Source organism: Heteronotia binoei, chromosome 14, assembly GCF_032191835.1.
Source record: "Heteronotia binoei isolate CCM8104 ecotype False Entrance Well chromosome 14, APGP_CSIRO_Hbin_v1, whole genome shotgun sequence".
NCBI classification, from domain to species: Eukaryota; Metazoa; Chordata; class Lepidosauria; order Squamata; family Gekkonidae; genus Heteronotia; species Heteronotia binoei.
In genome coordinates, this window is record NC_083236.1 from 70,715,434 (window position 1) to 70,741,187 (window position 25,754).

The window sequence follows — 25,754 nt, forward strand, 5'->3', positions numbered from 1 at the left end:
GCAGTTCGGGTGTCAAACTAGGACCTGGGAGACCGAAATTCAACTGCCTGGTCTGCTCTGCTCACGCAGTAACCTTGGGTTAGTTCGGCCTAGTCTGCTTCACAGGGCTGTTGTGAACATAACTGGAGAACAGTGTGCTAGGGTTGCCAACCCTCAGATGGGGCCTGGAGATCTCCCGCTTTTACAAGTGATCTCCAACTGGCAGAGATCCACTCCCCTGGAGAAAATGGCTGCCTGGAAGGGTGGACTCTGGCTTTGCCCCCTGCTGAGGCCCCTCCCCAAACCCCGCCCTCTCCCAGATCCATCCCCAAAAGTCTCCAGGTATTTTCCAACCCAGACCTAGCAACCATACCATTGGAAGAAGAAGAAGAAGAAGATATTGGATTTATATCCCGCCCTCCACTCCGAAGAGTCTCAGAGCGGCTCACAATCTCCTTTACCTTCCTCCCCCACAACAAACACCCTGTGAGGTGGGTGGGGCTGGAGAGGGCTCTCCCAGCAGCTGCCCTTTCAAGGACAACTTCTGCCAGAGCTATGGCTGACCCAAGGCCATTCCTGCAGGTGCAAGTGGAGGAGTGGGGAATCAAACCCGGTTCTCCCAGATAAGAGTCCGCTTAACACACTTAACCACTACACCAAACTGGCTCTCTCTGGAGGGAAAGGTGAATAAATAAACCAACTCGTGCAGCAATCCTGTGCGGATCTGAACTTGTAAAATTCATTTTCTCGGTCTCCATGTACATTTCAGATGGTTTTTTTAAAAGGGGGGGAATAAGGTGTGTTGCCATAGTAACCAGGGTAAACATTTCATCTCTATGAGGATCCCAAAACTCCAATTCTTGCCTTATTCCCTCCCCCCCCCCCCAGTGTCATCTCGCTGGTACGGCTCCCCTCCTCCATTTCCACCTAGGGTTGCCAAGTCCAATTCAAAAAATATCTGGGGACTTTGGGGTGGAGCCAGGAGAAAGGTTGTGACAAGCACCGTTCAGCTCCAAAGAGAGTTCTGGCCATCACATTTAAAGGGACCGCACTCCTTTTAAATGCCTTCCCTCCATTGGAAATAATGAACGACAGGGGTACCTTCTTTGGGGACTCATAGAATTGGACCCCCTGGCCCAATTTTTTTGAAACCTGCAGGGTGTTTGGAAGAGATGCACTGGATGCTATGCTGCAAATTCAGTGCCTCTACCTCAAAAAGCAGCTTCCCCAGAGCCCTAGATACTCATGGATCAATTTTCCATTATACCCTATAGGAATCGGTCTCCATAGGGCATAACAGAGCGTCCAGCAGACATTTCCATCCCCCCCCGCCCCCCCCCCCCCGCTTCCTAATGACCCTGAAGCGGGGAGAGGGCTTCCAACCCGGGGGATCCCCTGTCCTCACCTAGGGTTGCTAATCCCCAGATGGGGGCAGGGGATCCCCCGGTTTGGAGACCCTCCCCCTGCTTCAGGGTCGTCAGAAAGCGGGGGGAGGGGAGGGAAATGTCTGCTGGGAACTCTGCTATTCCCTATGGAGATTTATTCCCACAGAAAATCATGGAGAATTGATCCGCGGGTATCTGAGGCTCTGGGGGGGCTGTTTTTTGGGGTAGAGGCGCCAAATTTTCAGTACAACATCTAGTGCCTCTCCCCAAAATACCCTCCAAGTTTCAAAAAGATTGGACCAAGGGGTCCAATTCTATGAGCCCCAAAAGAAGGTGCCCCTATCCTTCATGATTTCCTATGGAAGGAAGGAACTGAAAAGGTGCTGTCCCTTTAAATGTGATGGCCAGAACTCCCTTTGGAGCTCAATGATGTTTCTGGCTCCACCCCTAATGTCTCCTGGCTCCACCCCCAAAGACCCCGATATTTCTTAAATTGGACTTGGCAACCCTACCCTCACCTGGGGATTGGCAACTCTATTTCCAGCCCCGCCCCCCCTATTTTGGAACCAAAGCCGCGCGTAGCAACCGTTGCTAGGAGTTCGCGGAGGGGAGGGAAGCCGTACGGCGCCTGCGCGGAAGTGCGCGCGCATGCGCATTGACCGCATGTGGAAGGACAAGTTGGTCCGCGACTTTGGAAAGCGTCATGGCGGAGGTGGCCTCCGCTGACCCGGAGCCGGAGTCTCTGCGACTGAAACGTCTCCGGGGCGGCTTTTTCACGGTGCCTCCGGAGCACAGGGTGAGTGGGGAACTACAACTCCCAGAAGCCTCCGGGCGCGGAGTAACTCCTCCCTCTGGCCGGGGAGGGGGCGCTGTCCAGTGACCTGGGAAGCTGCAGAGGCGGGGGTCGCAGAGCATGAGCGACACTGGCTCTCCTGGAAGCCCTGCTCGGAAGCCGCTGTGCAAGAAGCAGGGGCTGGCCCCGGGGCAGGGTCTCCTCCAGCCGGCCCTGGGACGGAGAGGCTCAGCAGGGTCGCGGGGACTGGCGTTCCATTCCATAGAGACATTACAGTGAGCGCGTGGCCCTTCCACATGTACACACATGCAGGTCGGTCTTAAAGGTGCCACTGGACTCAAACTTTGTTCTGCGCATACATCCGTTTGCAAGACAGAGCCAACGTGCGTTCATGTTGCTGCTGAAACAAAAAAACTAGTACCTGATGAATGTAGATAGATCCAAGCGGGCAGCCGTGTTGGTCTGAAGCAGTTGAACAAAGCAGGAGTCAAGTGTCACCTTTAAGACCAACCAGTTTTTATTGAGAACGGCAGCTTTCGTGTGCTCTTAAGCACGCTTCATCAGATGAGCAATCCAGCACAGTGAGCAAAGCCATACAGAGCTGAGTAGAGCCACACAGAGCTGGTAGGCAGTGGCCTACCATGTTGCATTCTGGACCATTGCCTTCCAGCTACGTATGGCTCGGCTCAGCTCTGTATGGCTTTGCTCACTGCTGCATTCCTTGTCTGATGAAGTGTGCTGAAGAGCACACGAAAACTTGCGTTCTAAATAAAAATTGGTTGGTCTTAAAGATGCAACTTGACTTCTGCTTTGCTGAATGTAGGGTATTGTATTATGCAGCAGTACCTGTGCTGAATGTCAGATGAGAATTATTCCAGGCATTTATTGAAATAATTGTGTACTCCACATGAATGACACGTGCTTTTATGGTAATGCGAACAGGGCTAGACTCTCTCTTCACAACATAGACTCCCAGTTTGGGATGCACCTTCCATGTGTGAGCATTGACCTGCTGGTGTCCTGGATGAGCAGCTGTCTCTGCAAAGGGGCCCAGCCAGAGCTGGTTCCATGACGTGTCTCTCTTAACAGCTGGGAAGATGCCGGAGCGTGAAGGAGTTTGAGAAGCTCAATCGGATCGGAGAAGGGACCTACGGCATAGTGTGTAAGTGCTGTTGTCACCGTACAGGGCAATGCCTGGCCTTTGTTTCACGTAAAGCCCCAGATGCTGGGGAATTCATACAGGGACCTGAGCCTCTTGGCATTCGCCTTCCATCAGTCTTCCCTGGGGATGTGACTGCAACCATTCTTCTAGCTGGACCACACATGAGATTCTACTGCTTTATTGGCAATGCACATTGGGAAATAGATAAGATCCTGCTTATTTGGAAGCCTTTCTGGAGAGCCTGTGGGGAACAGAAGGGTTGGCATGAATAAGAAGGTTCTTCTTGTCGTTTAGAGCTGTGATATTCCTGCATGGAAAAGCAGTGAATGGGGCATGGGAACCTGCACCAAGCAACCGCTGGGAACAAAGCAGTTAGAGGCTGAGATGAGCTTCATCGCTACCTGAGCTCCTTAACTTGGAGCAGCTGAGAATTGAACTCAGCACCACCTGCAAGCACAGCACCTGCTTTGCCATTGGGCCAAGGTCTTTCCATGGAGTCCAGGGGAATTGAGCAGCCATTTTGTATGCAGAAGGAACTTCCATTCAGTCAGCATTTGAATTCAGGCCTGACTGCAGGCTGAACACATTGCATTCTATGTGCTGGCTTCTTATCTGGAGGAGGGGCTGCATCAGCAAACCGCAGGGAGACAGAGAGGTGGGGAGGGAGACTTCCCCAGGGCCGGGCCTAAGATTGCACTGCCATTTCAGACCGTGCTCGGGACACCCTGACGGATGAGATCGTGGCACTGAAGAAAGTGCGGATGGACAAAGAGAAGGACGGTGAGTGTAGAGGGAAAGCTCAGGGACCTCCTTAATTGGGGGGGGGGATTAGGGAGGAGGGGGCTCTGGGGGGCAAAACTGCTGCCTCTTAGCGTGGCCCCCCTCGCTTCCTGCAGGAATCCCCATCAGCAGCCTGCGGGAGATCACCCTGCTGCTGAAGCTGCAGCACCCCAACATCGTGGAGCTGAAGGAGGTGGTCGTGGGGAATCATCTCGAGAGGTACTGGGGTTGCTTTCTCCCCACCAAACCAAACCTGCCACTTATATCCTCCGGAGCAGAGTGAGGCTGGGGATGAAGGCTGAGAACGCCAAGCATGGCTTGCTGGGTATGGCTGGTTCCTGGGCAGGGGGCAGGCTGCTTCACCCACTCCTGCCTCTTTGGCAGCTCTCTAGCCATGTATTATTTTCTTGCTGTTCTGTGCTGAAACACTTGCGTGCTGCTAAAGAAATGAAAGTATTTAGGCCCTCTAACACTGTCTGCCTTTCAAGGTCGGCACTATCTGCTAGGGAGCACCTCTAGTGAGCACTGTGATGTGAGAATGTCTGTACTGTAACTTCTTGGTTTTTTAAACCTATCTCTCGCCAGAAAAATCCGGCACGCTTATAACGGATAACTGCTTTTATATATAATCAGACACCTGCATCCCGCCTTCATTTCGCCACTGGCTTGCCGGAGGTCCTGTCCCGTCTTACAATAAACGCTAATCCTGGTAAAGGGAGAGTCGTTGTTATTGAAGATAGTCATAGACCTGACAGTAACCGGTTGTTCTCCTGCAGCATCTTCCTGGTGATGGGCTACTGTGAGCAGGACCTGGCCAGCCTGCTGGAGAACATGCAGGTTCCCTTCTCGGAAGCCCAGGTAGGCACAGGCTGGAGTGGCAGAAGGGAGGGGAGACTAGCAAGGTCGGCCTTGCCAGGGTGAAAGACCCATATTTTTAATATATTTTATTTTTAATATGTTTGTAAATTGCTAATGTTTAGTGAGCCTGTTGGGGGAGGGCGGGATATAAATCTGATAAATAAACAAACGTCCCTCGGGGGATCTGCTGAACACTGGTCCTGCTGAAGCGGCGCAAGGAGTAAGGAGGGGGGGCCTTTCTGCTTTTAGTGAGGCGCCAGTAAAAGGAAGCGAGAATGCTTGTGCGGCAGTCCGGAGGTCTCAGCGCTCGTGGCTTGATGGGTGCCAAGAAAGGGGCTGAGTGCAAGCCTGGTAGGGTCTTGCTCAGTGGGTTGAGCTCCCTGTGTTTTTGCAGAGGGGACCAGTCAGGAATCTGATGGAGGCCAGAGCGGGGGGTGGGACATTCAGGAGACCTCTCCCCCCATTCATGCCTCCCCCTCTGTGCAGGTGAAGTGCATCATCCTCCAGGTTCTCAAGGGCCTCCAGTACCTGCACGACAACTTCATCATCCACCGGTGAGGAACAGGCAGGGAACCACTAGAGCCAAGGCAGATGTGCAGCTTCCCAGCACTGCTGCGGGCAGCACACCTTCCCCACCCCGTGGAAGCTGGGAGGAGGATCGAGGGGCAACCAGGGTAGGAAGGGCTGCTCCCAGGTTGGCTCTTCTTTACCTGGGCCTTGCTTTCCTCTCCCAGGGACCTGAAAGTGTCCAACTTGCTCATGACCGACAAAGGGTGTGTGAAGACCGGTGAGTCTCTGCAGTAGCTGGCCCACTCCCTCCCTCCCCCCCCCCCACTGGCTTAGAATGCTGCTGACGTGTGACCCTCTCGTGCCCCCTTTTTGCAGCGGATTTTGGCCTGGCTCGTGCCTACAGGGTACCCCTGAAGCCAATGACTCCCAAAGTTGTCACACTCTGGTGAGTAGCTGCCCCCGACTAGCCCGATCATCCTGCCTGGTCACTACGTGGCAGGTGAGTGGGAAGGGCTGGGCTTTTCTCCTGGAGATTAGATGCACAAGCCCAAAATGAAGACGTTGCCGCTCCTTCCCCAGCAGCTGGCCAAAAGGAATGTCCTTCCTTAAGAAACCTGCACCATACCCGAACGCACAGAGATGAGGGAAAGGGGGGTGGTTTTGAGGAGAAATATTAAACAATAAATAACAATGCCTCTTTGCAAGAGAGGCCGGAGTAGTGCTTGACATCAAGCCATGAAGTTTGAAACAGCTCGTTCACTACTGACCATCCCTCACTCCCAGCTGCATGCACAGCCGCCCCCCCCCCCCCAGCAGGTTTTGGAAGTACCGCTTGGTTGTTGGATTCAGGCAGCACAAAAGGCCTGCCACAACCTCTAGACTGCCCAGGGCTTTTCTGTTTAGGGGAAACATGATGAGAGGTTTTTAAAATTATGCATGGGATGGACAAAGAGAATTTTGTTCTCCCACTGTTAGATCTTGGAGTTGCACTCAATGAATCTGAAGAGCAGTGCACATTCACAACAGACAACCACCCCCCTCCGGTTTTACTCAACTGCTGATTAAATTGTGAAATTCACAACCACAAATGGTTTTAATGGGATTTCACGGTGGCTATTAGCCATGGTGACTAAAGGGAACCTCCACTTTCGGGGGCAGTCAGCGTCTGAATTTCAGTGCCAGGAGACCGCATCAGGGGAAAGCCTTGGCATCTTTTCCCAGTGTTGGACCTCCAGAGGAATTGATTGTCTGCTCTGTAAGAAAGGATGCTGGACTAGAGGGACTGCAGCTCGGATCCAGCATTTCTTACCCTTTCTTCCATCTTGTAGGTACCGAGCCCCTGAACTGTTACTGGGAACAACCACACAGACCACGGCCATCGATATGTGGTGAGGGCACAGCCTACATCCTGCCCTATACTGTCCTAGTCTGGGGCTCAAGGCTGTGGTGGGTGGGGAGCGAAAAAGGAATCGGAATACTGCATTCTGGGTCTGCCTTGGGAGCTCTGCGAGGGGCGAGGGGCAAACCCAGGCCTGGTTGTGATCCTCTGTGCTTGTAGGGCAGTGGGCTGCATCCTGGCAGAGCTGCTGGCCCACAAGCCCCTGCTGCCTGGGAGTTCCGAGATCCAGCAGATAGACATGATCGTGCAGCTCCTGGGCACGCCAAACGAGACCATCTGGCCAGTGAGTGCTTTCTTTGCCTGATCCCCCCTGGTGGGTCTCCCAAGCCTCCTTCCTTTGGGCAGCAGCACCGAAGGCACCCTGAGGGCTATCTAACCTTAGTCCTGGCCTGAAAGTGTAGCTGGTTACCTGCAGTCCCAGCAGGAACCAGGCACGTTGCAAGAGGCTCCTGGGAGCTGCATCCTGCCCTATACTCTGAATCTCAGTCTCAGAGCAGTCACAATCTCCTTTACCTCCCCCCTCCCCCCCCCCCCGACAACAGACACCCTGTGAGGTCGATGGGGCTGAGAGAGCTTTTTACAGCAGCTGCCCTTCCAAGGACAACTCCCATGAGAGCTCTGGCTGACTCAAGGCCATTCCAGCAGCTGCAAGTGGAGGAGTGGGGAATCAAACCCGGCTCTCCTAGATAACAGTCCACGCACTTAACCACTACACCAAACTGGAGCCCCTTGCCCTCTGCTAAAGGCAAATCCCTTGTATCCTCCAGGGCTTCTCCAAGCTGCCCCTGGTGAGCCAGTATACCCTGCGCAAGCAGCCCTACAACAACCTGAAGCACAAGTTCCCCTGGCTGTCAGAAGCCGGGCTCCGCCTCCTCAACTTCCTCTTCATGTATGATCCCAAGAAAAGGCAAGTGGGCACCGAGGTGTCACCCGCCTGCACGTCTCAAGGGCACGTCCCCCTCCAGAAGAGCAGCAGAGCAGGAGGGTGGGAATGGCCAAGCAGGGCAGGAGGAGTCCCACACTGCAAAACAGAATAAAGTTTGACTCGTGGCATCTTTAGGGCCAATTCAAGGTACATCTGGAGAAATATGCTTGCACATAAAATTTTATACCTTGAATAAAGCTCTGTCAGTCTCAGAGGTGCCTGATTGGACTCCAACTTTGTTCTGCTGCTTCAGACCCACCAGGAAAAGGGTCACTGAAGAAGCCGGCTTCACAGGTTATAGCCCTTGGTGGGCAATGAGTGGGGGGTAGAGCCATCTAGTGGCGGTGGTCAGAATTGCCACAAGCACAGCCTGGTGTAGGGCTGCTTTGCAGACTATGGGAATCCACTCTGTGGGAAGAAGGGCTGAGCTACTGCTTGTCTGGGAAGGATGGACAGCTGGGCTAGGCTGCTCACCAGCTTGTTTAAAGGGGGATTCTGCCAGGCATAAGTCCCTGACCAGCAGCCTGGGTCAGATCCAGCCTGCAGTGCATGACTCCACCACCCCAAGGGGACCAGTGGCCAACTGATGGGCACACCAGCATCTGTGAGAGTGGAGGAGAAAGTGCCACCTCCTTTCCAGAGAAGGGCTTTCCTAAAGCAGACCCTTGGGGGGGAGGGGGGCAGTCGTTCGGCCCTTCACTGCCTCCCTTGTCTTTTCTCCCCAGAGCCACAGCCGGCGACTGTCTGGAGAGCTCCTACTTCAAAGAGAAGCCCCTGCGTGAGTCTCATTGGGGGGGGGGAGGGCTTTCTCAACATCAACTGGGCTCCTCCCCTCAAGCACTGCCTGACCCACTCTTCTCCCTCTCTCCAGCCTGCGAGCCGGAGCTCATGCCGACGTTCCCACACCATCGCAACAAGCGGGCTGCCCCGAGTGCAGCCACAGAGTGCCCAGGCAAACGCAGCCGGCCCTAAGCCTCTTGTATGGCATGCAGAAGTGGCACAGCACATGCACGTGGGGCAAAATTTGCCTCAGAAGGAGCCGGAGCCTGTCACGGGCGGAAGAGAACCCTCCCCTGCTGTCTGGGGCTTCCCGAATGTCTCGGGGTTTCTAGGAACAGACAGAAGGATAACCTCACTGGATGCCAGCCGGCATCCTCTTGCTGGGTTTCCCTGGACACTGATCAGCAGGGCGCGACGGTGCCAGCCGCAGCACTGACAAGTGGATGGATCCTGCCCCTAAGCACATAACCGCACTTCACCATGAGCCATTCCTGCTGGCCACTGGGAAGTATTATATGGCCAGGCTATTCATTAGGTTACTTTGCGCAGTGGAAGGCTTTCTCAGGTGACATCCAGAGTTCTGGCTCTGAACCGTGCACCCTGCACAGCAGTATTGGAAACCATAGACAATGCAGGCAGCCAGTGCCTAGCCTGTCTCCCACAAATATGTCTAATCCCATTCAAGCCTATCTCCAGACCTGGTGGCAATAGATACCATAAATTATGTGTTGTATGAAACTGCTTCCTTATGTCTGTGCTCAGTGCTTATTCTCCAGCTTTGTGGGTGATCCCGCATCCAAGTATTATGGGAGAAGAGAAATTCCTATTTTCGTATTTGCTGACTCTCCCACACCTCTCAAACATAGTTCTAAAAACCTTCCTCATCTCAGTCATCTCCTCTCCCCTCCAAAAAACTGGAATCCCAGACCCTTCAGCCTTTTCACTAGGCAGCGTGCTTGGTGCCTTTAATTGCTTTTGTGTGCTTCCCCCTCGCTTAGGCTGCATTTCCAGTTCCATGAATCCTTTCCAAGAAGGGATGCTGCAATTATGCATAGTATTCCAAATATAGCAGTACCGTAGATCTATCTATACAAAGGGTGCTACTCTACTGGCTATTTTAGCGAAGAGTCTGGCTTTCTCACTCCCATCAACATTTTCATCTAGTTTTCCTCTGCAGCCTCAATTTCGCTCTCCCTTTCTGTCTCCACTACTTCAGACCCCTATCAGGGTATACTTAAAGTTAAGGGCTCTGTGCCCCAATCACTTCACACTGGCTTGCACTGCACCTCCTTTGCCATGATACCTCTCATTCACCCAGCAGGGAGAGATCCTTTTGGAGTGTTTCACAAAGTTTTTTGTTTTTGCTGTACTGAATAATTCAATGTTAACCTGCAAACCTGGCAGCTGCACTTCATACCCCAAACACCAGACCCTTTAAGGAGCTAAAAGAGCACAGTCTCCACTGTAAGGCCTGCTGGTTGCTCCTCACCTCTGCTTCTTGTTGTAACAAGCTATTAATTGATGACAGAACTCATCTTGCTATTCCACAAGTGCTAAATTTATTAATGGACCTTTGGTGAGAGACTTTTGTCAGGGTTTTTTGGTAAGCCCAAATAAATGCCTACCATCTCACTCTTATCCATATACTTATTAATCTTCTCAACAAACTCAGAATGCAGGTGAGGCAGACTTTCCCTTTGCAGAAGCCATGTTGATTCTTGCCCTGCAAGGCTTGTCCTTCCGTATGTGTGACATTTCACTTTCTGGTCCAGGTTTCCCCTAAACACCTTCAGCAGTGCTCCTCCTATGGTGGTTTTATTGATTTCTCTAGATAGTGCCCCCATTGCACTTTTTAGAAGCTCTTTGATAAAATATGGGTTAGAAACTCACACTAAATTTCTGACAGCCAAATTCTGCCCCCACACAAACTCCCCCCCCCCCCCCCCAGGTAAACATTTCTTTCTGGCTCCAGCGAAATCATGGCACCCAGACACATACTTCCTAGGCACGGAAAAACTTTACATTTTGAAAACAACTTGGAAATACCGAGTTCTGACAAAAATATTCCAAGTGTTGGCAAATAAGCCTCGCACAGAAAATGAAGGCAAGTCAGCAAGAGGCACAGGGGCAGAGGCCGGAGCCTGCCCAACTGCAGCTCATTTTCCCTTCCCTTTCGAACGGACAGATGAGAGATGACAAGAGAACTGCCCCTAACTCTGGGAGAAGCTGCAGGAATGCCCCATGATTGTCAAAGCAGCCGCTTTTCTGAGCACCAGCTGGGGGCCTGACTCCCCCCACTGCAGCTCTCACGCGCAGGAGAACATGGGGCTACTTGTCAGCTCTCTCTGCAGCCCCCCCCCCCAATAATTTTGCAAGAAAGGCAATGGAGTCACAACCAAGGACTTCTGCTGCTGCCGTGAGTCCTGTGAATGGAGGGAGGGTGTGAAAGTTGCTTCTCAGCTGGAGAAACAGACTCTGGCTGCCGAGGAAGCAGTCCTAGAAAGAGCCTCCCTCCCACCCAGCCATTGCACTTCTGCCCACTCAGGATGGGAGCTGGAGCTTTGCATCTGCAGCAGGCCCTGTTTGGGTGGGGAGGCGTCAGGCAGGGCTCGCAGCCCTCTTCCTAACACCATCCCGGCCCTCTTGCCCCACGATGTCCCTGCCCTGTCCAGATCAAAGGGTTGAAACGCCCAGCCTCCACACTGCCTGCTCCGTATCTTAGCAACCAATTCAAGCGGTAAAAAGCCACCCCCTTGAAACCCACCTCTTCGCCTGCCTGCCTGCTGATAATGCATTTTGTGGGCAACAGGAGATGGGGGTTGTTTCTGGACAGCCAGAACAGCAAGACTGGGAGCTGGTGTCAGATTCTGGTGCCCCCCTGTGTGAGTCTGTGGTAGGCAAGGCTCTCCAGCTTCCCCTGCTATCTTCTGGCATTTTCAGAACTACCTTGGAGATGGCCACTGCAGCAAATCGATTCTTTACTCTTCTGGTTTTCCTGTCCAGTTACAGAACTATCAAACACTCTGGTAGACAACCACTGGGCTTTTTTAAATGAGAATTTCAGCTCAAGATGAAAGTCCTTTTGCAGAAATTCTCCACTGACCCCCACATGGGGGGGGATAGCTAGGGAATCTGCCAGTTTCTTTTTAGTGTATTTCTCATTGTACTTTCTGCCAGATGTGGAACAAACGGCTGCCTTCTTGCACAACAACCAAGGCTGAGGGCCTCCTTTGAGAGTTATGTCATCAGACTACAACCAACATGAAGAACAACTGCCCCCATCCCCCCAAACCAGAGGAAGCCCCTCGATTTAGAGGAAGGGTCCCTTAGCCTCCCCTCTAATCTTGTGGCATCTCCACCCATTCCATGTAGGCAAGCAGAGCCTACCCCCTGGGGCGTTAGGATGTCTCTCGGCAAAACATTTGCACTCTGAAGGTGCAGAAGATGGACTTGGGCAAGCAGCCCCTCCCCCCAACTCCTGCTTGTTGAGAAGCAAGTGGAGCTCAGTGGGCTGGAGGGGTCCAGCAGGGTCACCGTGGGCGGGAGCAGCTTGCCCAATGAGCCTTCTGGATTCTCACCATGAAGCACCAGATTTTGGCACACATGAGAGGAAAGGAAATTCATCCAAAGAAGTGCCCACCTGTCCTCTTCCTTCCACATATTTTCAAACAGAGTTAGGCGAAGTCCCCTCGGGCTGAAAGGACGAGAGAGCCAAGCAGGAAGGATGAAAAGCGGGTTTAGTGGGGGCAGGCCCAGGTGTGCCCTCCCCCTCCCATGGCAGGCTCCGCCCTCCTACAAGAGCTTGTCCACCTCTGTCCGCTGCAGCCAGAGGCGCTGCTGCTTCTCGCTCTGCAGCTCTTCGACGTGGTGGGCGCTGCGACAGTGCTGGGCCATCTCGCAGCCGCTGCCATGCAGCAAGCGGCAGCTGCCGCAGCAGGAGGAAGGGAGCGCCCCCGGGAGCAGGCACGAGTGCAGATGGTAGCGGGGAGGCTCTGGGCCCATCACTCCTGAGACCAGCCCCTGAGCTCGCCGCAGGCCCAAGGGACTCAGCTGGGGACTCCGTGGCTGCCTGGCAGAAGGAGAGGCTGGGCTACTGGGGCTGCGCGGCTGAGGGCTGGAGCTGCCGTAGTGGGGGATGGGGGACAGGAACTGGCTTCCCGGCTGCACGGGGCTGGAGTCTGTGTCACTCAGCCTGCTGAGCTCCCGCCGCAAGGAGATGAAGGAGAAGGAGGTCTCCAGATCAGGCCCTTCGGAGGCCATGAGCCCATTCCCATAGGGCTGCTCCAGGCCAGGCCCCCACAGCTTGCTCCTGCCCTCCGGGAGGCCCTGGGGGCTCCTGGCATGCAGTTCCTTGCTCCTCAGCCTGGGGCTGCAGCTGCTGCGCTCATAGGGGGCAGGCTGATGCAGAGGCGGCAGCCTGGATCCTGGAGGCTCGCCATAACGGTTCGGCTCCTCGGGGCTCTCCCCATATAAGTCGACCCCATCGGCTGGCTCTGTGCAGAAGTCTTTGCCCCTGGGCCAACGAGCCAGGCTCTGCAGCTGGGCCACGCAGCCCTCCAGGCCGCCCCTGACCTCCCGGCGGGCCTGCAGCAGCTCTTCCGAGGAGATGCCACAGAGCTCTGTCTCCTCCACGATCTTGCCTAGGATTTCGCACTCCACCCGGGCGGCAAAGAAGCTGCAGGCGACGCGGAGGAGGCCGGCTCCCGGTGGCAGCTGAGAAATCACCAGGTGGAGGTTGTCTCTCTGGACATAGCCCATCCGGTGGAAACTCCTGGCGATGTCGGCCTCAGACAGCACTCCTTGGAGGACGTGCACGTAGACGCCTGAGAAGGTCTGCAAAGGGAGACACCTGTCAGCCCCCCCCATGAGATGAGACAGAAGGACAGCCTGCTCTTATGCCCACCCCCCCCAACTCCCAATAGCCCCAGCAGCGCTCACTTTTATGGTGCTAAATTCTTTCCGCCAGGGGAAGAAGTAGAGATTGACAGCCGCCAGCTCCAATACTTCAAAGGCTCTGCAGAGATTCTGGAGGGCCACGCCCAGGTCCAACTGTCCCCGCAGGGCCCCCGCGATCATGGCAAAGGTGTCTTCCCCTTGCAAGGCGCAGTGCAGCTCCGGCTCCTCCAGCAGCTGGCGCCACAGCACCTGTTTCAGGGAGGAGTCCGCGCACACGCCCATGTGGCCCCTGCGGAAGTCCCTCTCCAAGCAGCGCCGGTATTCCTCCTGCAGCGCAGCACCGGGATTCATCCTGCAGCAAAACAAAGGCCGAGGCCTGAGACCCTTCCTCTGCAGAACCTCAGCGGCATCCCACCTTCCCACAGCCTTTCAAGCCAGCGCTGCACACAGATAGGAAAGGGACCAGCGCACCATTTAGGCACAGCCACAGAGCACACGGCGACAAGCAGGCCTGTAGCCACTGGGAGGAAGGCCTTTGGGGGTCCCGCCCCTGACTTCTGGGTGAGGGCCCCCCAACTTGGGAGCCCCAACCGGCAGCCTCTGCTCCCCACCACCGCCTCCAACCTTCCTACAATCCAAATCATGCCGGAGAGAAGGCAAGAGCGGCCACTGGCCTTCCCTGCGTGGTTTATAGGCTGCTCCTGCCACCTCGCAGAGTGGTCAAGCAGCAGTACTGCAGTTTGAACTCTGCTCACGACCTGAGTTCTATCTCAGCGGAAGCTGGTTCAGGTAGCCGGCCCAAGGTTGACTCAGCCTTCCATCCTTCCAAGGTTGGTAAAATGAGTAGCCAGCTTGCAGGGGGGAAAGTGTAGATGACTGGTGAAGGCAATGGCAAATCACCCCGTAAAAAGTCTGCTGTGAAAACATCACCCCAGAGTCGGAAACGACTGGTGCTTGCACAGGGAACCTTTCCTTTTCTGCCACCTCTCCTGTGTGATTTGGATTGGGGGAGGCCCTCAAGCCTTAGCAGCAGCGGAGAGCAGAAGCCACAGCCTCCACCACAGCTTGAAGGCCGCCCCCCTAAAATGATCCAAATCACACTGGAGGGCTGGCAGAAGCATCTACAGCCTCCCGCCAACCAGCTGGTTGACAGGGGCTTTAAATGGCATGGAGAGGCCAGTGGGATGCTTCTGCCAGCCCTCCCGCGTGATCTGAATTGTTGGCAGGGGTGGCTTTTAAGCTACGGCCAGGACGGAAGGTGTGAGGGGGCACAGATGTTATTTAGGTGAGAGGAGGCTTTTTAAAAAATTCAGGTGCCCCCTGCTCCCTCCCACTACCTAAAAAATCCTAACTATGGCCCTAAAAAGGTCAAGGTAGTCCCCTGTGCAACCACCAGTCATTTTCGACTCTGGGGTGATGTTGCTTTCACAATGTTTTCACAGCAGACTTTTGACGGGGCGGTTTGCCATTGCCTTCCCCAGACATCTACGCTTCCCACCCCCCCACCAAGCTGGGTACTCATTTTACCAACCTCGGAAGGATGGAAGGCTGAGTCAGCCTCGAGCCGGCTCCCTGAACCCAGCTTCCACCGGGATCGAACTCAGATCATGAGCAGAGCTTAGGACTGCAGTACTGCAGCTTTACCACTCTGCACCCCGGGGCTCTGCATCACGGGGCTACGGCCCTGGTGACAAGTAAATCCAAATCCAGTCCTTAAAAGTCTTCTAACCTAAACGACATCCCTGAAGCAAGCAGCACATGCAGAGGGAGGGCACCTTGCAGACCTGTTGCTACTTTCTGTGCACTATGCTCGGCACACCGAGCTTTTAAAATTCACTAAAAACATTAATTAGTCACCTTTCTCCCATACAGAGCTCAAAGTAACTTGCAGTATATAAACAAAAGACATAAAATAACAATTCAGGCCTGTTGAAGACTGACAGTGAGGGGGCCAGGTGCACCTCCCTGGGAGGCTGTTCTACGATCATGGAGCTGCCACTGAGAAGGCCCTCTCTCATGCGCCCACCAGATGAGCAGCTCCGTTTGGAGGGACAGTCAAGAGAGCCTCTCTCTGCTGTCTTTACTCCAGGGCAGGAATATATGGGAGAAGAGGGCCTTTCGGTCTGCACAGAGCAACGTGGTGGCACAGGCAGGGGGCAGCCCATGCAGCAAGCAGGGAGACCTTGCTGCACACACAAGCTCTGTGGCTGGACCACTCTGCAAGGCCCCTGCTGACCTTCAGCAGCCACAAGAATCCAAACATTCCCTTTTGTTTCATAAAGGCCCAGGTCATCCAGTTCTCCATGACACTTCAGGAGTGTGAAGCTCATACTGGAGGACACCTCCACAGTCACCATTGTCATGTTCACCCAAGCAGTTGCAGCCCCACATTTGCTCAGCTGTCCTCCCATTTGTTTCCCCAAGTGATGGCTTATTTTCATTCTTCTAAAACTTCCAACACAACTGCAACCCCTGCAGTCTGGAGCTATTAGTCATTCAACCGACCTGCATGTTGGGGCCCAAACTGGCTTGCTTTCCTCTTCATTTCCCGCCCCCTTTTTCCTTTGGAGATTGAGTTGTAAGCTCAACTTTGGAGATGTTTCTCCCCCCTTTTTCTTTTGGAGATGTTACTTTGAGTTGTAAACCACTCTGAACGTGGTGGGCAAAATGGTGGAATGCAAATGTACCAAATATGTAAAGATTCAGCAGCTTATTTGCTTGAGATGGCAAGTGAGTGGTAACCCCGGCCTTTCAGCCTCACCTGAGACCCACCGTGGTGTACTGGCTAAAGTGCTGGAGTGAGATCTGGGAGAGCCAGGTTCGAATCTCCACTCTGGCACAAAAGTTCGCTGGGTGGCCTCGGGCCCATCACACTCTCAGCCTAGCCCACCTCACAGGACTGTTGTGAAGGTAAAACAAAGGTGAGAAGAATGGTGTGGGCTGCTTTGGCTCCCCACTGAAGAGAAATGCAGGGAATAAGTGAAGTAAGTAAGATCTATACCACCATCCCTTCGCATGCTCTGAGGAAATGAGAAAGCTGCCGGTTTTGCTATAGGCTGATGGGACTTTGTCTCAAACAAAAGTCTCCCCCCCCCCCCCCGATCCAGCCACAGCAGGCGAGGGAAGGGGGGCTTGCTCAACTGGTTATCTCTCCACATATGAAGCTGAAGCTGCCTTCTACTTTATCAGACCCTCTTTAGTCCATCAAAGCCAGTCTTGTCAATCAGACTGGCAGCGGCTCTCAAGGGACTCAAGCTGAGGTTGTCCACGCCTACTTGCCTGGACCCTTTTCAGTTGGAGATGCCGGGGATTGAACCTGGGACCTTCTGCTTCCCAAGCGGATGCTCTACCACTAAGCCACCATCCCTTACTTCCTCTTGCACCCAGGTGGGACCAGGAGGGAGAGAGGGAACCCAGCAGCCAGCCTGGGAGGGGGGAACTTCCCTGCTTGACCCCCGCCCACCTCCGCAGTCCTTCATGGCCGCATCGCACAGTTGGTTTGGGGTGGAGGGTGTTCCAGCCTGGCTTTTTGTGGTCTTCTTCCGAGGCAACCAAGTAAGGAGCTCCCAGCTCCTGGGCAGGCTCCCAAAATCCGTGGTGGCTGCATGAAGGCAGGCAAAGCAAAGCCCCCCAGGGAAGCCAAGGGGGCCCCGTCTGGGCAAGGGCAAGCGTTGTGGTGGGGGGACAGGCCGGCTCCCTTCTCATAGAATCACAGAGTTGGAAGGGACCTCCAGGGTCATCTAGTACAACCCCCTTCACAAGGCAGGAAACTCACAAACACCTCCCCCTAAATTCACAAGATCTTCATTGCTGTCAGATGGCCATCTAGCCTCTGTTTAAAAACCTCCAAGGAAGGAGAGCCCATCACCTCCCGAGGAAGCCTGTTCTACTGAGGAATCGCTCTAACCGTCAGGAAGTTCTTCCTAATGTTGAGCTAGAAACTCTTTTGATTTAATTTCAACCCACTGATTCTGGTCCTAACTTCTGGGGCCACAGAAAACAATTCCACCCCATCCTCTCTATGACAGCCCTTCAAGTCCTTGAAGATGGTGATCCTATCACCTCTCAGCTGCCTCCTCTCCAGGCTAAACATGCCCAGCTCCTTCAACCTTCCCTCGTAGGATTTGGTCTCCATCTTCGTCGTCCTCCTCCGGACCCCTTCCAGCTTGTCTAGATCCTTCTTAAAATGTGGTGCTCAAAACTGAACACAAGACTCCAGGTGAGGTCTTACCAGAGCAGAATAAAGCAATATCACTACTTTTCACGATCTGCACACTAGACTTCTGTTGATACAGCCCAGAATCGCATTGGCCTTTTTAGCTGCTGCATCACACTGCTGACTCATGCTCAGCGTATGGTCCACTAAGACCCTTTTCGCACAGACTACTGCAATACTTCTCATACTCCGCCGCCCGGGGAGCCTTGCTAGGGGCTTCTCCCTACAGAAGAGGCCAGCGGAGGGCCGGCACCGGCGGAACCTCCTGCCACAGGACCCCTGCGGCCACTTCAGCCCCGCCTCCCAGAGCAGAGCGGCGCGGCGCCCCTGGCAACCGAGGAGGGGGGGGGAGAGAGCGAGAGACGCACCTGGGGCACGTGACCGGCCGCTGACGTCACACTCGCCTTCAAGGGGGGCGCCTCGCCGGAGCCCGGCCGCTCCGCCGCCAGCCCCTGGCTCTCCTCTCCGTCTCGCCTCCGCTCGGCCGCCGTCACTTCCGGTCCCACTTGGCTCCGCCCCCGAGTGCTACGTCACGCGCCCGGGCATTAACCCGTTCCGCGCCACCTCTCTCCATGGGATCCCGGAGGCGCCTCACGGAGCATGCGCGGCTCGGAGGAGTCGCCTGGGCGGGAAGTTGGCGTGCGCACGTGCAGGCGGCAGGCTGGAAGCCCCGCCCCCGAAAGAGCGTTGCCAACCTCCCGGTGGGGCTTGCAGATCTCCTAGCGGAGATGAGTTCCCCTGGAGAAAGGGCCCGCATAGGTGGGTGGGTTCTAAGGGCTGTGGTTAGGGTTGCCAATCCCCAGGTGGGGGCAGGGTTTGGAGGCCCTCCCCCCGCTTCAGGGTCATCAGAAGGCAATGGTGGGGAGGAAAATGCCTGCTACACACTCCATTATTCCCTATGGAGACTGATCCCCGTAGTAGGGTACAATGGAGAATTCATCCGTGAGTATCTGGGGCTCCATTGGGCTGTTTTTGAGGTAGAGGCACTACACTTACAGCATGGCATCCGGTGCCTCTCCTCAAAACACTCTCCAAGTTTCAAAAAGATTGGCCCAGGGGGTCCAAATCTATGAGCCCCCAAAGAAGGTGCCCCTATCCTCCATGATTTCCAATGGAGGGAAGGCATTTAAAAGGTGTGCTGTCCCTTTAATGTGATGGCCTGAACTCCCTTTGGAGTTCAGTTATGTTCATCGCAACCTTGCTTCTGGATCCACCCCCAAAGTCCCCAGATAGTTTTTGAATTGGACTTGGCAACCCTAGCTGTGGTCCTTCCTTCATCCCTGCTCCCTAGATCTCCGACGTTTCCCATCCAGGGGATGGCAGCCATATTTCCCAAGGAGCATTTTTACCCAGAAATAAAGCATTTCATGCACAACTGCTGGTTGTGGGGAGGGAGAAACATTCCTGCACACCTTGAGCACAAGCTGCCAGATCTTCCACAGGGACCAGGTGCTGGGGGGGGTGCGATCCCCCATCACCTCCTCAAAGCTGGACCCTCCTGAGCATGCTGGACCCAATCCTGCCACATCTGTCTGTGGCTTGTAAGACGACACTGTTTCAGGGAGCATTTAACTGCAATGCTGACCACCGGCACCAAGACGCTAGATCCAATGGATGCTTAAGATCATTAAATACCATCTTAAATCTGTATTTAAACTAGCACCAAATTATTTTTAAACTGTTTAATGCTTTTAATGTAAATGTTTTTTATTGTAAGTAATGTATTGTGGGCTGCCCTGAGCCTGCTTTGGCAGGGAGGGCGGGATATAAATCCAAATACATAAATAGAGAAGCTCCTTTTGAGCTATTCTGACAAAAGATGTACTGCGGCCCTCTGCAAGCCCTGCGGTCATTTCATTTCGCCCAGAGAAGCGGAGCTGACAGCAAAGGAAAGAGCAGCCTGCCCTCCTGCCTTTGTGTCTGCCACTCTCTGGGGGACCAACACAGCATCCGTCTGCCCAAGTCCTGAGGCCAGCAGAAGGGGAGAGGGGAGGGCAGGGGAAGGGTGGTGGGTGTGCCTTGGAGGTGGAGCTCTCAGAGGCTTGCCCTGTTTCTTCTCCTGCCTGGGATCTGCTGCCCCACTTTCCAACAGTGGCCCTCTCCTGAGCAGAGGGATCTCTCGCTCGTTCTCTCTCTGCTTTCTGGGATGTCTGTATCTGAGCGGGTGGCGGTGGTGCTGGGGGGAGCTGGCACAGTGGGCTCGGGGATTGTCAAGTCGCTGCTGGAGAAAGGTAAGGACCATTTTGTCAAAACGCTTCTCTCCAGACAGGGCTTGGTCTGGTGAAGAGTGTGTGGATGCAGGTGCAAAAGATGTGCAAACACTTCCTGTGTTCATCACAGGCCCCACCTGTCTCGCACCAGCTGGCTTTCTTTGTCATCCTGCAGTCGGCCAGCTGTTTCTGCAAAAAGGTGCTGGAGCTTGGCAGCTCTGAGCCTCTGACCTCAGATGATTGTGTGTTTCCATGTGTTGGAGGACTCACTGTGGCCAGTGTATGGGCACATTCCTAGAGGCATTCTGCTCTGTTCCAACTCCCTCCCCCCACCCCACCCCCAGAAAAAGCTGGTCTTGATCCTCTACCCATCTTTACAGGCTTCCAGGTTGCCGTTATCTCCCGGGATGGAGAGAGACTGGAGAAACTCAAACAGTTCTTGTCGCCATCACTCCAGAACCGCTTGCACACCCTCGTGGGGGATGTGGGTAAGGGCTTGTGCCATTGCTGCTAGGTGGGCAGTGGCAGGCAGGCAGCTTTGTCTGTGGTAAAGAGAGCCCCCTGGCTCACAAGCACATTTGGGGGGGAGGGATTGGGGAGGCAGGCATGGGTGGGCTGGGCACCAGCAGGGCACTCAGCCAGCCTGTTGCCCACCCATGCCTGCTTCCCATTCCATGTTGTGGTTTGGAGTTGGCCGCCGGAGGGGGCGTTGTGGGCGGGTAAACACAAAACTGGAGGGCACTTCCTAATTGGGATTTCCAAGCAGTTCCCCTTGAAATCCAGGCAGTTTTGTAAAGAAGATTATGCCCCATTGTTGCAAAGTACAGTGTATCAAATGGCCACTCCCCCTTTTCAGTAGCACCTAATAATTTAGATGTCTAAATACAATATCATGAAGATAAGTGTGAATGCAAAAACAACTATTGAATTGGGAGAAATCTTTTAATTTTCTTGAATTTCAGATAAGTCCAGTGAACACCTTCCTAGCCAGAGCAGGTTTCAGGTTGTGCCCTCCTCTTTATCAGACTTCAAGCCCTGAGGGCTCCATGGAGGAAAGCAGATTCATGGGGGCAGGAGCTGCTTCTAAACAGAGGCTAGACGGCCATCTGACAGCAATGAGGATCCTGTGAATTTAGGGGGAGGTGTTTGTGAGTTTCCTGCATTGTGTAGGGGGTTGAACTAGATGACCCTGGAGGTCCCTTCCAACTCTATTATTCTTGTCTAGAGCCCCTCAGCCAATGGGCTGATGTGGGAATCGTGTCCCCAGAGCAGATATACGTGCCCTCCCGTGGATGTAGAAAGGGGGAAATTTGTCTCAAAGATGAACTGGCACTGTTTCTGCCCAAATCTCTGCTGTTCCTCCCTCTCCGTGGGAGATGCGGGTGAAGGCAGTGGAATGTCTTCCCTCCAGGTTCTGAAGAGGGAGCCGAAGCAGCCAGAGAGGTGATCCTGAAGACCCTGGGGAAGGTGACAGATGTGGTGTCCTGCCTGGGCTTCAGCTGGTGGCAAGAGGGGCCACCCCACACCCAGTCACTGGAGGAACTGCAGCGGGTGAGAAGGGGGCAAGGCGAGGGGGGGTGCTGCTCATCCTCAGGCAGAGGGGGTCAGTGGGGAGGGCTGAGCCTCGGAGCTAAGAATCTCTGGTCCACATTCTGTCCTGCAAAGCTGGTGGGGGGCAGGGGCTGCCCATCTGCAGGGCTGGCATTTCCTGGAGGAGGAGTCAGAGCTCTGCCTCAGAGATGCTTCCACCTGGGGAGCACTTACACCCCACACCTGGCTCCCCCCTCCCCACAGGTCTTGGACATGCTGCTTTTCAGCACCTTCACTTCCTGGAAGGCTTTCTTCCCCCTAGTCCGGGACAACCCCAGCGGCTCCTACACCCTCATCACAGGTGAGAAGAAGATGATATTGGATTTATATCCTGCCCTATACTCTGAATCTGAGTCTCAGAGAAGCTTACAGTCTCCTTTATCTGCTTCCCCCACAACAGACACGCTGTGAGATAGGTGGGGCTGAAAGAGCTCTGACAGAAACTGCCCTTTCAGGGACAGCTCTGCCAGATCTAGGGCTGACCCAAGGTCATTCCAGCAGCTGCAAGTGGGGGAGTGGGGAATCAAACCCCGTTCTCCCAGATAAGAGAGCTCTGGCTGACCCAAGGCCATTCCAGCAGGTGCAAGTGGAGGAGTGGGGAATCACACCTGGTTCTCCCAGATAAGAGAGCTCTGGCTGACCCAAGGCCATCCCAGCAGCTGCAAGTGGAGGAGGGGGGAATCAAACCCAGTTCTCCCAGATAAGAGAGCTCTGGCTGACCCAAGGCCATTCCAGCAGCTGCAAGTGGAGGAGTGGGGAATCAAACCCCGTTCTCCCAGATAAGAGAACTCTGGCTGACCCAAGGCCATTCCAGCAGCTGCAAGTGGAGGAGTGGGGAATCAAACCCCATTCTCCCAGATAAGAATCTGCGCACTGAACCACTACACCAAACTGGCTCATCTCACCAAATAGACATGTTCAGAGATGCTCATCGCTTTCCACACGCAGGAACTAAATTGGTGTGTTCTGTCACTGCATGCCTGGACACATGAGCAGGGAAGTGCCACTCCGCAGCTGGAACGGAGAGGGCAGCTGCAAGCCCTGTGCCCTCGGGCTGGGGCGGAGCACGTTGATGGCACGGACTGAATGGCATGCTATCGAGTGACAAAGGGGAGAGGATCCATCTCCCACTCGCTCATCACTGTGCCCTCTTTCCAAAAAGTAACAGTTGGGCACTGAGCCTGCCTCGGCAGGGAGGGCGGGGAATAAATAAAAATTTATTATTATTATTATCTCCATTCCAGGAGGGGCTGGGGAGCGTCTCCTGCTGCCAGGCACTGGTTTCCTGACCCTGGGGGCAGCAGGGGCTCTGGCCTTCTGCCGGGTGCTGCGCGAGGAGTACCCAGAGATTCCCTGCAAACTGAATGAGGTCAGTGGTGAGCCTGAGTCGGCCTTGAGGGGTTGGGTGGGTTTCCTTTCCTGGTCTTTTCAATGTTTGCAGGATGCTTCAGGTGTCTTCGTCCTGCTAGAAACGACAAAAGGCATGGGGGGGGGGCGGTCCCCAGCCAGACTCAGTTAAGGCTGCTGCATCCAAGGAGCTCATGATGTGCTGAGTGCTCTCAAATTCAGCCTCCCCCCACCATGACTGTTGAAGACACAGGAAGGAAGCTGACTTCTACGGAATCTTGGCCCATCCAAGTCAGCTTTGTCTACTCAGACTGGCAGCAGCTCTCCAGGGTTTCAGGCAGAGAGAGGTCTTTCCCATCACCACCTAGCTTAGGGGTGTCGAACGCATTTGTTATGAGGGCCGAAATTGATATAAATGAGACCTTGCCGGGCCAGGCCATATGCATACCTATTCAAGATTAGGTAGCAGAGATATAAACTTTATAACGGACACAAACAAACACAATTAAATGTTTTTTTAAAAAAAAAATTAAAACATGCTTAAAACATTAGCACTCGTTGGTCTTAAAGATGCTTTCTTTGTATTTCTCCCATGGGATCCGGGGAACTGGGCAAAGGAAGCTCTGGCTCTTTCCTTCCCTCCCCAGGGGACCTGGAAGGGGAGGAGCCTCAGCCAATAGAAGGAAGAGAGGCTTGGCTCAGTAGTCTACTGGGCAATTGAGCAAGCTTTGCAAAGCAAGCAGCAATGCAGAATGAAGCAAGAGAGAGGGAGAAGGAAGCAGATAAGAGTCAGTTGCTCGGGGGCCTGATTCAGGCCCCGGGCTGGTCCTTTTTAACTGGAGCAGATAAGAGTCAGTTGCTCAGGGGCCTGATTCAGGCCCTGGGCTGGTCCTTTTTAACTGGAGCGTTTGCCGAGGATTGAACCCAGGACTTTTGCATGCCAAGGAGAGGCTGTTCCCCTGAGTCACAGCTGCTTCCTCTGAGGAAATTTGCTGGGGGAGGCAAATGTCATTTCAGCCCCCCCCCCCCCCCGGGGGGACTGAAGGTTTTTCTGGCTTTAAGAAAACAGCCGCTCTAATATACAGTGGGTTGGTCCCACTAAGCCGCAGCTACAAGAAGGATGGGGGGTTTGCAGGTCTCAGAGTCTCTCCGGCCCAGTTGGCATCCCCCCTCCTTTGTGTGCCCCTGCAGGTGAAGATTAACATGGGGGTGACAACACCAGAGCGCCTGGGCCGCCCGGGCTACGTGAGCCACCTGGAGGTGGGCGAGGCAGTGGCCTCCCTGGTGGAGAAGAGGCGCGTCTCCCATGCGGTGTTGACTGCTGGCTCACCTGCCGACCTCAGGACCCTCACCATGGAAGGGCAACTGTGAGGAGGCATCACTCCCCCTCACCCAGAGGGCTCTGCAGCAGCACCCACCCCTCCTGACCCTCCTGCTGATCCTCCCTCAGACCTTGGGGCTGGGCCAAGTTGGGGCTGTCTGGTTCTCTGCCCTCGAGGGTCCCTTCTCCCCAGCTGTAGCACCGAGGCAGGGACTCACAGTCGGAAAGGTGCATGAACAACTCAGGAAAACGAGCAAGAGACACGACTTCAGTTTGGAGCAAGGACAGGCTAGAGTGGGAGGGGGGAGAGAGCTGGGACAGTCTGATCGCCCCTTCCTCATTCCCCTCAGGGATTCATTGCCCCCAATCCCCCACCCTGTTTACAGGGCTAGCTAGTGATGTTGTATCCAGGTTGCCCCAGGAGCTGTAAAAAGAAGCGCAGCGTTCAGCTTGCTTGCTTTCCCAGTAGTTAGGGGGAAGAAGAAAGGCCAGGCAAGATGCCAGAGAACCCACACAGCTGGCACAAATAGCTCTGTTCCTAGCAGCAACGGTGAGAAAGGAGCCCCCCCCCCACTTTACTCCAGAAAAGGAGTGTGGTTGGTTTTCTTTCTGTTGAAGTTGTCATATAATGAACCTCTGAAGCTGCCTTCTACTGAATCAGACCCTGGGTCCATCAAAGTCAGCATTGTCTACTCAGACTGGCAGCGGCTCTCCAGGGTCTCAAGCTGAGGTTATTCACACCTATTTGCCTGGACCCTTTTTAGTTGGAGATGCCGGGGATTGAACCTGGGACCTTCTGCTTACCAAGCAGATGATCTACCACTGAGCCACCATCCCTCCCCAAATATGAACATAAGAAGCCGCCTTCTACTGAATCAGACCCCCCTGGGTCCATCAAAGTCAGTATTGTCTACTCAGACAGGCAGCAGCTCTCCAGGGTCTTCAGCTGAGGTTTTTCATGCCTACTTGCCTGGACCCTTTTGAATTGGAGATGCCGGGGATTGAACCTGGGACCTTCTGCTTCCCAAGCAGATAATCAACCACTGAGCCACCGTCCCTCCCCAAATGTCAGTAATGACCAGCCAGACAAAGCTGCATTTCAATGAGGCCCCTCTCCAGCCGGTCTTCACTTGCACCTCGGGTGGATCCATGCCTTTCTGTATTGCCCTAGCCCCGAGCAATGCACTGTACTCCCAGGCCTCCCCCGGACACCCCCTCCCCCCCAGTCTTTCTCTGTTCCAGGGCTGTGGCAGGTGGCCCCTCAAGCGTGGAAGGGGCAGGATCTCTTGAGAGTCCTGGTGTAGCACCTCTTCCGTTCCCCTGGTCATGTTATTCTGCACCAGTTAATAAACGTTTCCTGCTATTTCATGGACCCTGCCTACTCTCTCTTGTGGGTTTTTGCAGAGCTGGGTGGACACTGCTTGCGGGGGGTGGGGGAACATCTGCAGGTGGCATTTCGGGGCAAGGGGGGGAGTGTTGGCAAAGAGGAACATCTTTGTAAGCATTTAACAGCTTTAAAAGATATTGGGTTTATATCCTGCCCTATACTCAGAATCTCAGAGCAGTCACAATCTCCTTTATTTCCTTCCCCCACAACAGAAAC

At 54.3% G+C, this 25,754-nt stretch overlaps 3 protein-coding genes across 4 annotated transcripts; 2 read left to right on the plus strand and 1 right to left on the minus strand.

The window, feature by feature from the left end:
* Positions 1-1,964: 1,964 nt before the first annotated feature.
* Positions 1,965-9,309, plus strand: CDK10 (cyclin dependent kinase 10). Its single transcript, XM_060254468.1, has 13 exons — positions 1,965-2,160; positions 3,247-3,319; positions 4,028-4,099; positions 4,216-4,318; positions 4,876-4,957; positions 5,444-5,511; positions 5,692-5,744; positions 5,843-5,912; positions 6,796-6,855; positions 7,026-7,149; positions 7,634-7,773; positions 8,517-8,569; positions 8,663-9,309. Exons 1-13 carry the CDS (start codon positions 2,068-2,070, stop codon positions 8,761-8,763), a joined length of 1,092 nt encoding a protein of 363 aa, XP_060110451.1. The 5' UTR covers positions 1,965-2,067; the 3' UTR covers positions 8,764-9,309.
* Positions 9,310-12,358: 3,049 nt separating this feature from the next.
* On the minus strand, positions 12,359-18,130 carry SPATA2L (spermatogenesis associated 2 like). 2 transcript variants are annotated; one of them, XM_060254464.1, is made up of 3 exons: positions 18,052-18,130; positions 13,510-13,819; positions 12,359-13,404 (listed from the first exon to the last, which is right to left on the minus strand). In XM_060254464.1, the coding sequence occupies exons 2-3, from the start codon at positions 13,816-13,818 to the stop codon at positions 12,364-12,366; spliced, it is 1,350 nt and encodes a 449-aa protein (XP_060110447.1). In that variant the 5' UTR covers position 13,819; positions 18,052-18,130; the 3' UTR covers positions 12,359-12,363. The 2 variants fall into 2 exon arrangements, with proteins under 2 accessions (XP_060110447.1, XP_060110448.1); XM_060254465.1 differs by lacking the exon at positions 18,052-18,130 and adding an exon at positions 15,973-16,028.
* A 1,686-nt stretch (positions 18,131-19,816) lies between these two features.
* Positions 19,817-24,202, plus strand: LOC132582759 (uncharacterized). The gene is made up of 6 exons (XM_060254470.1): positions 19,817-19,914; positions 20,274-20,381; positions 21,305-21,444; positions 21,688-21,784; positions 22,728-22,852; positions 24,022-24,202. Exons 1-6 carry the CDS (start codon positions 19,830-19,832, stop codon positions 24,199-24,201), a joined length of 735 nt encoding a protein of 244 aa, XP_060110453.1. The 5' UTR covers positions 19,817-19,829; the 3' UTR covers position 24,202.
* Positions 24,203-25,754: the final 1,552 nt, after the last annotated feature.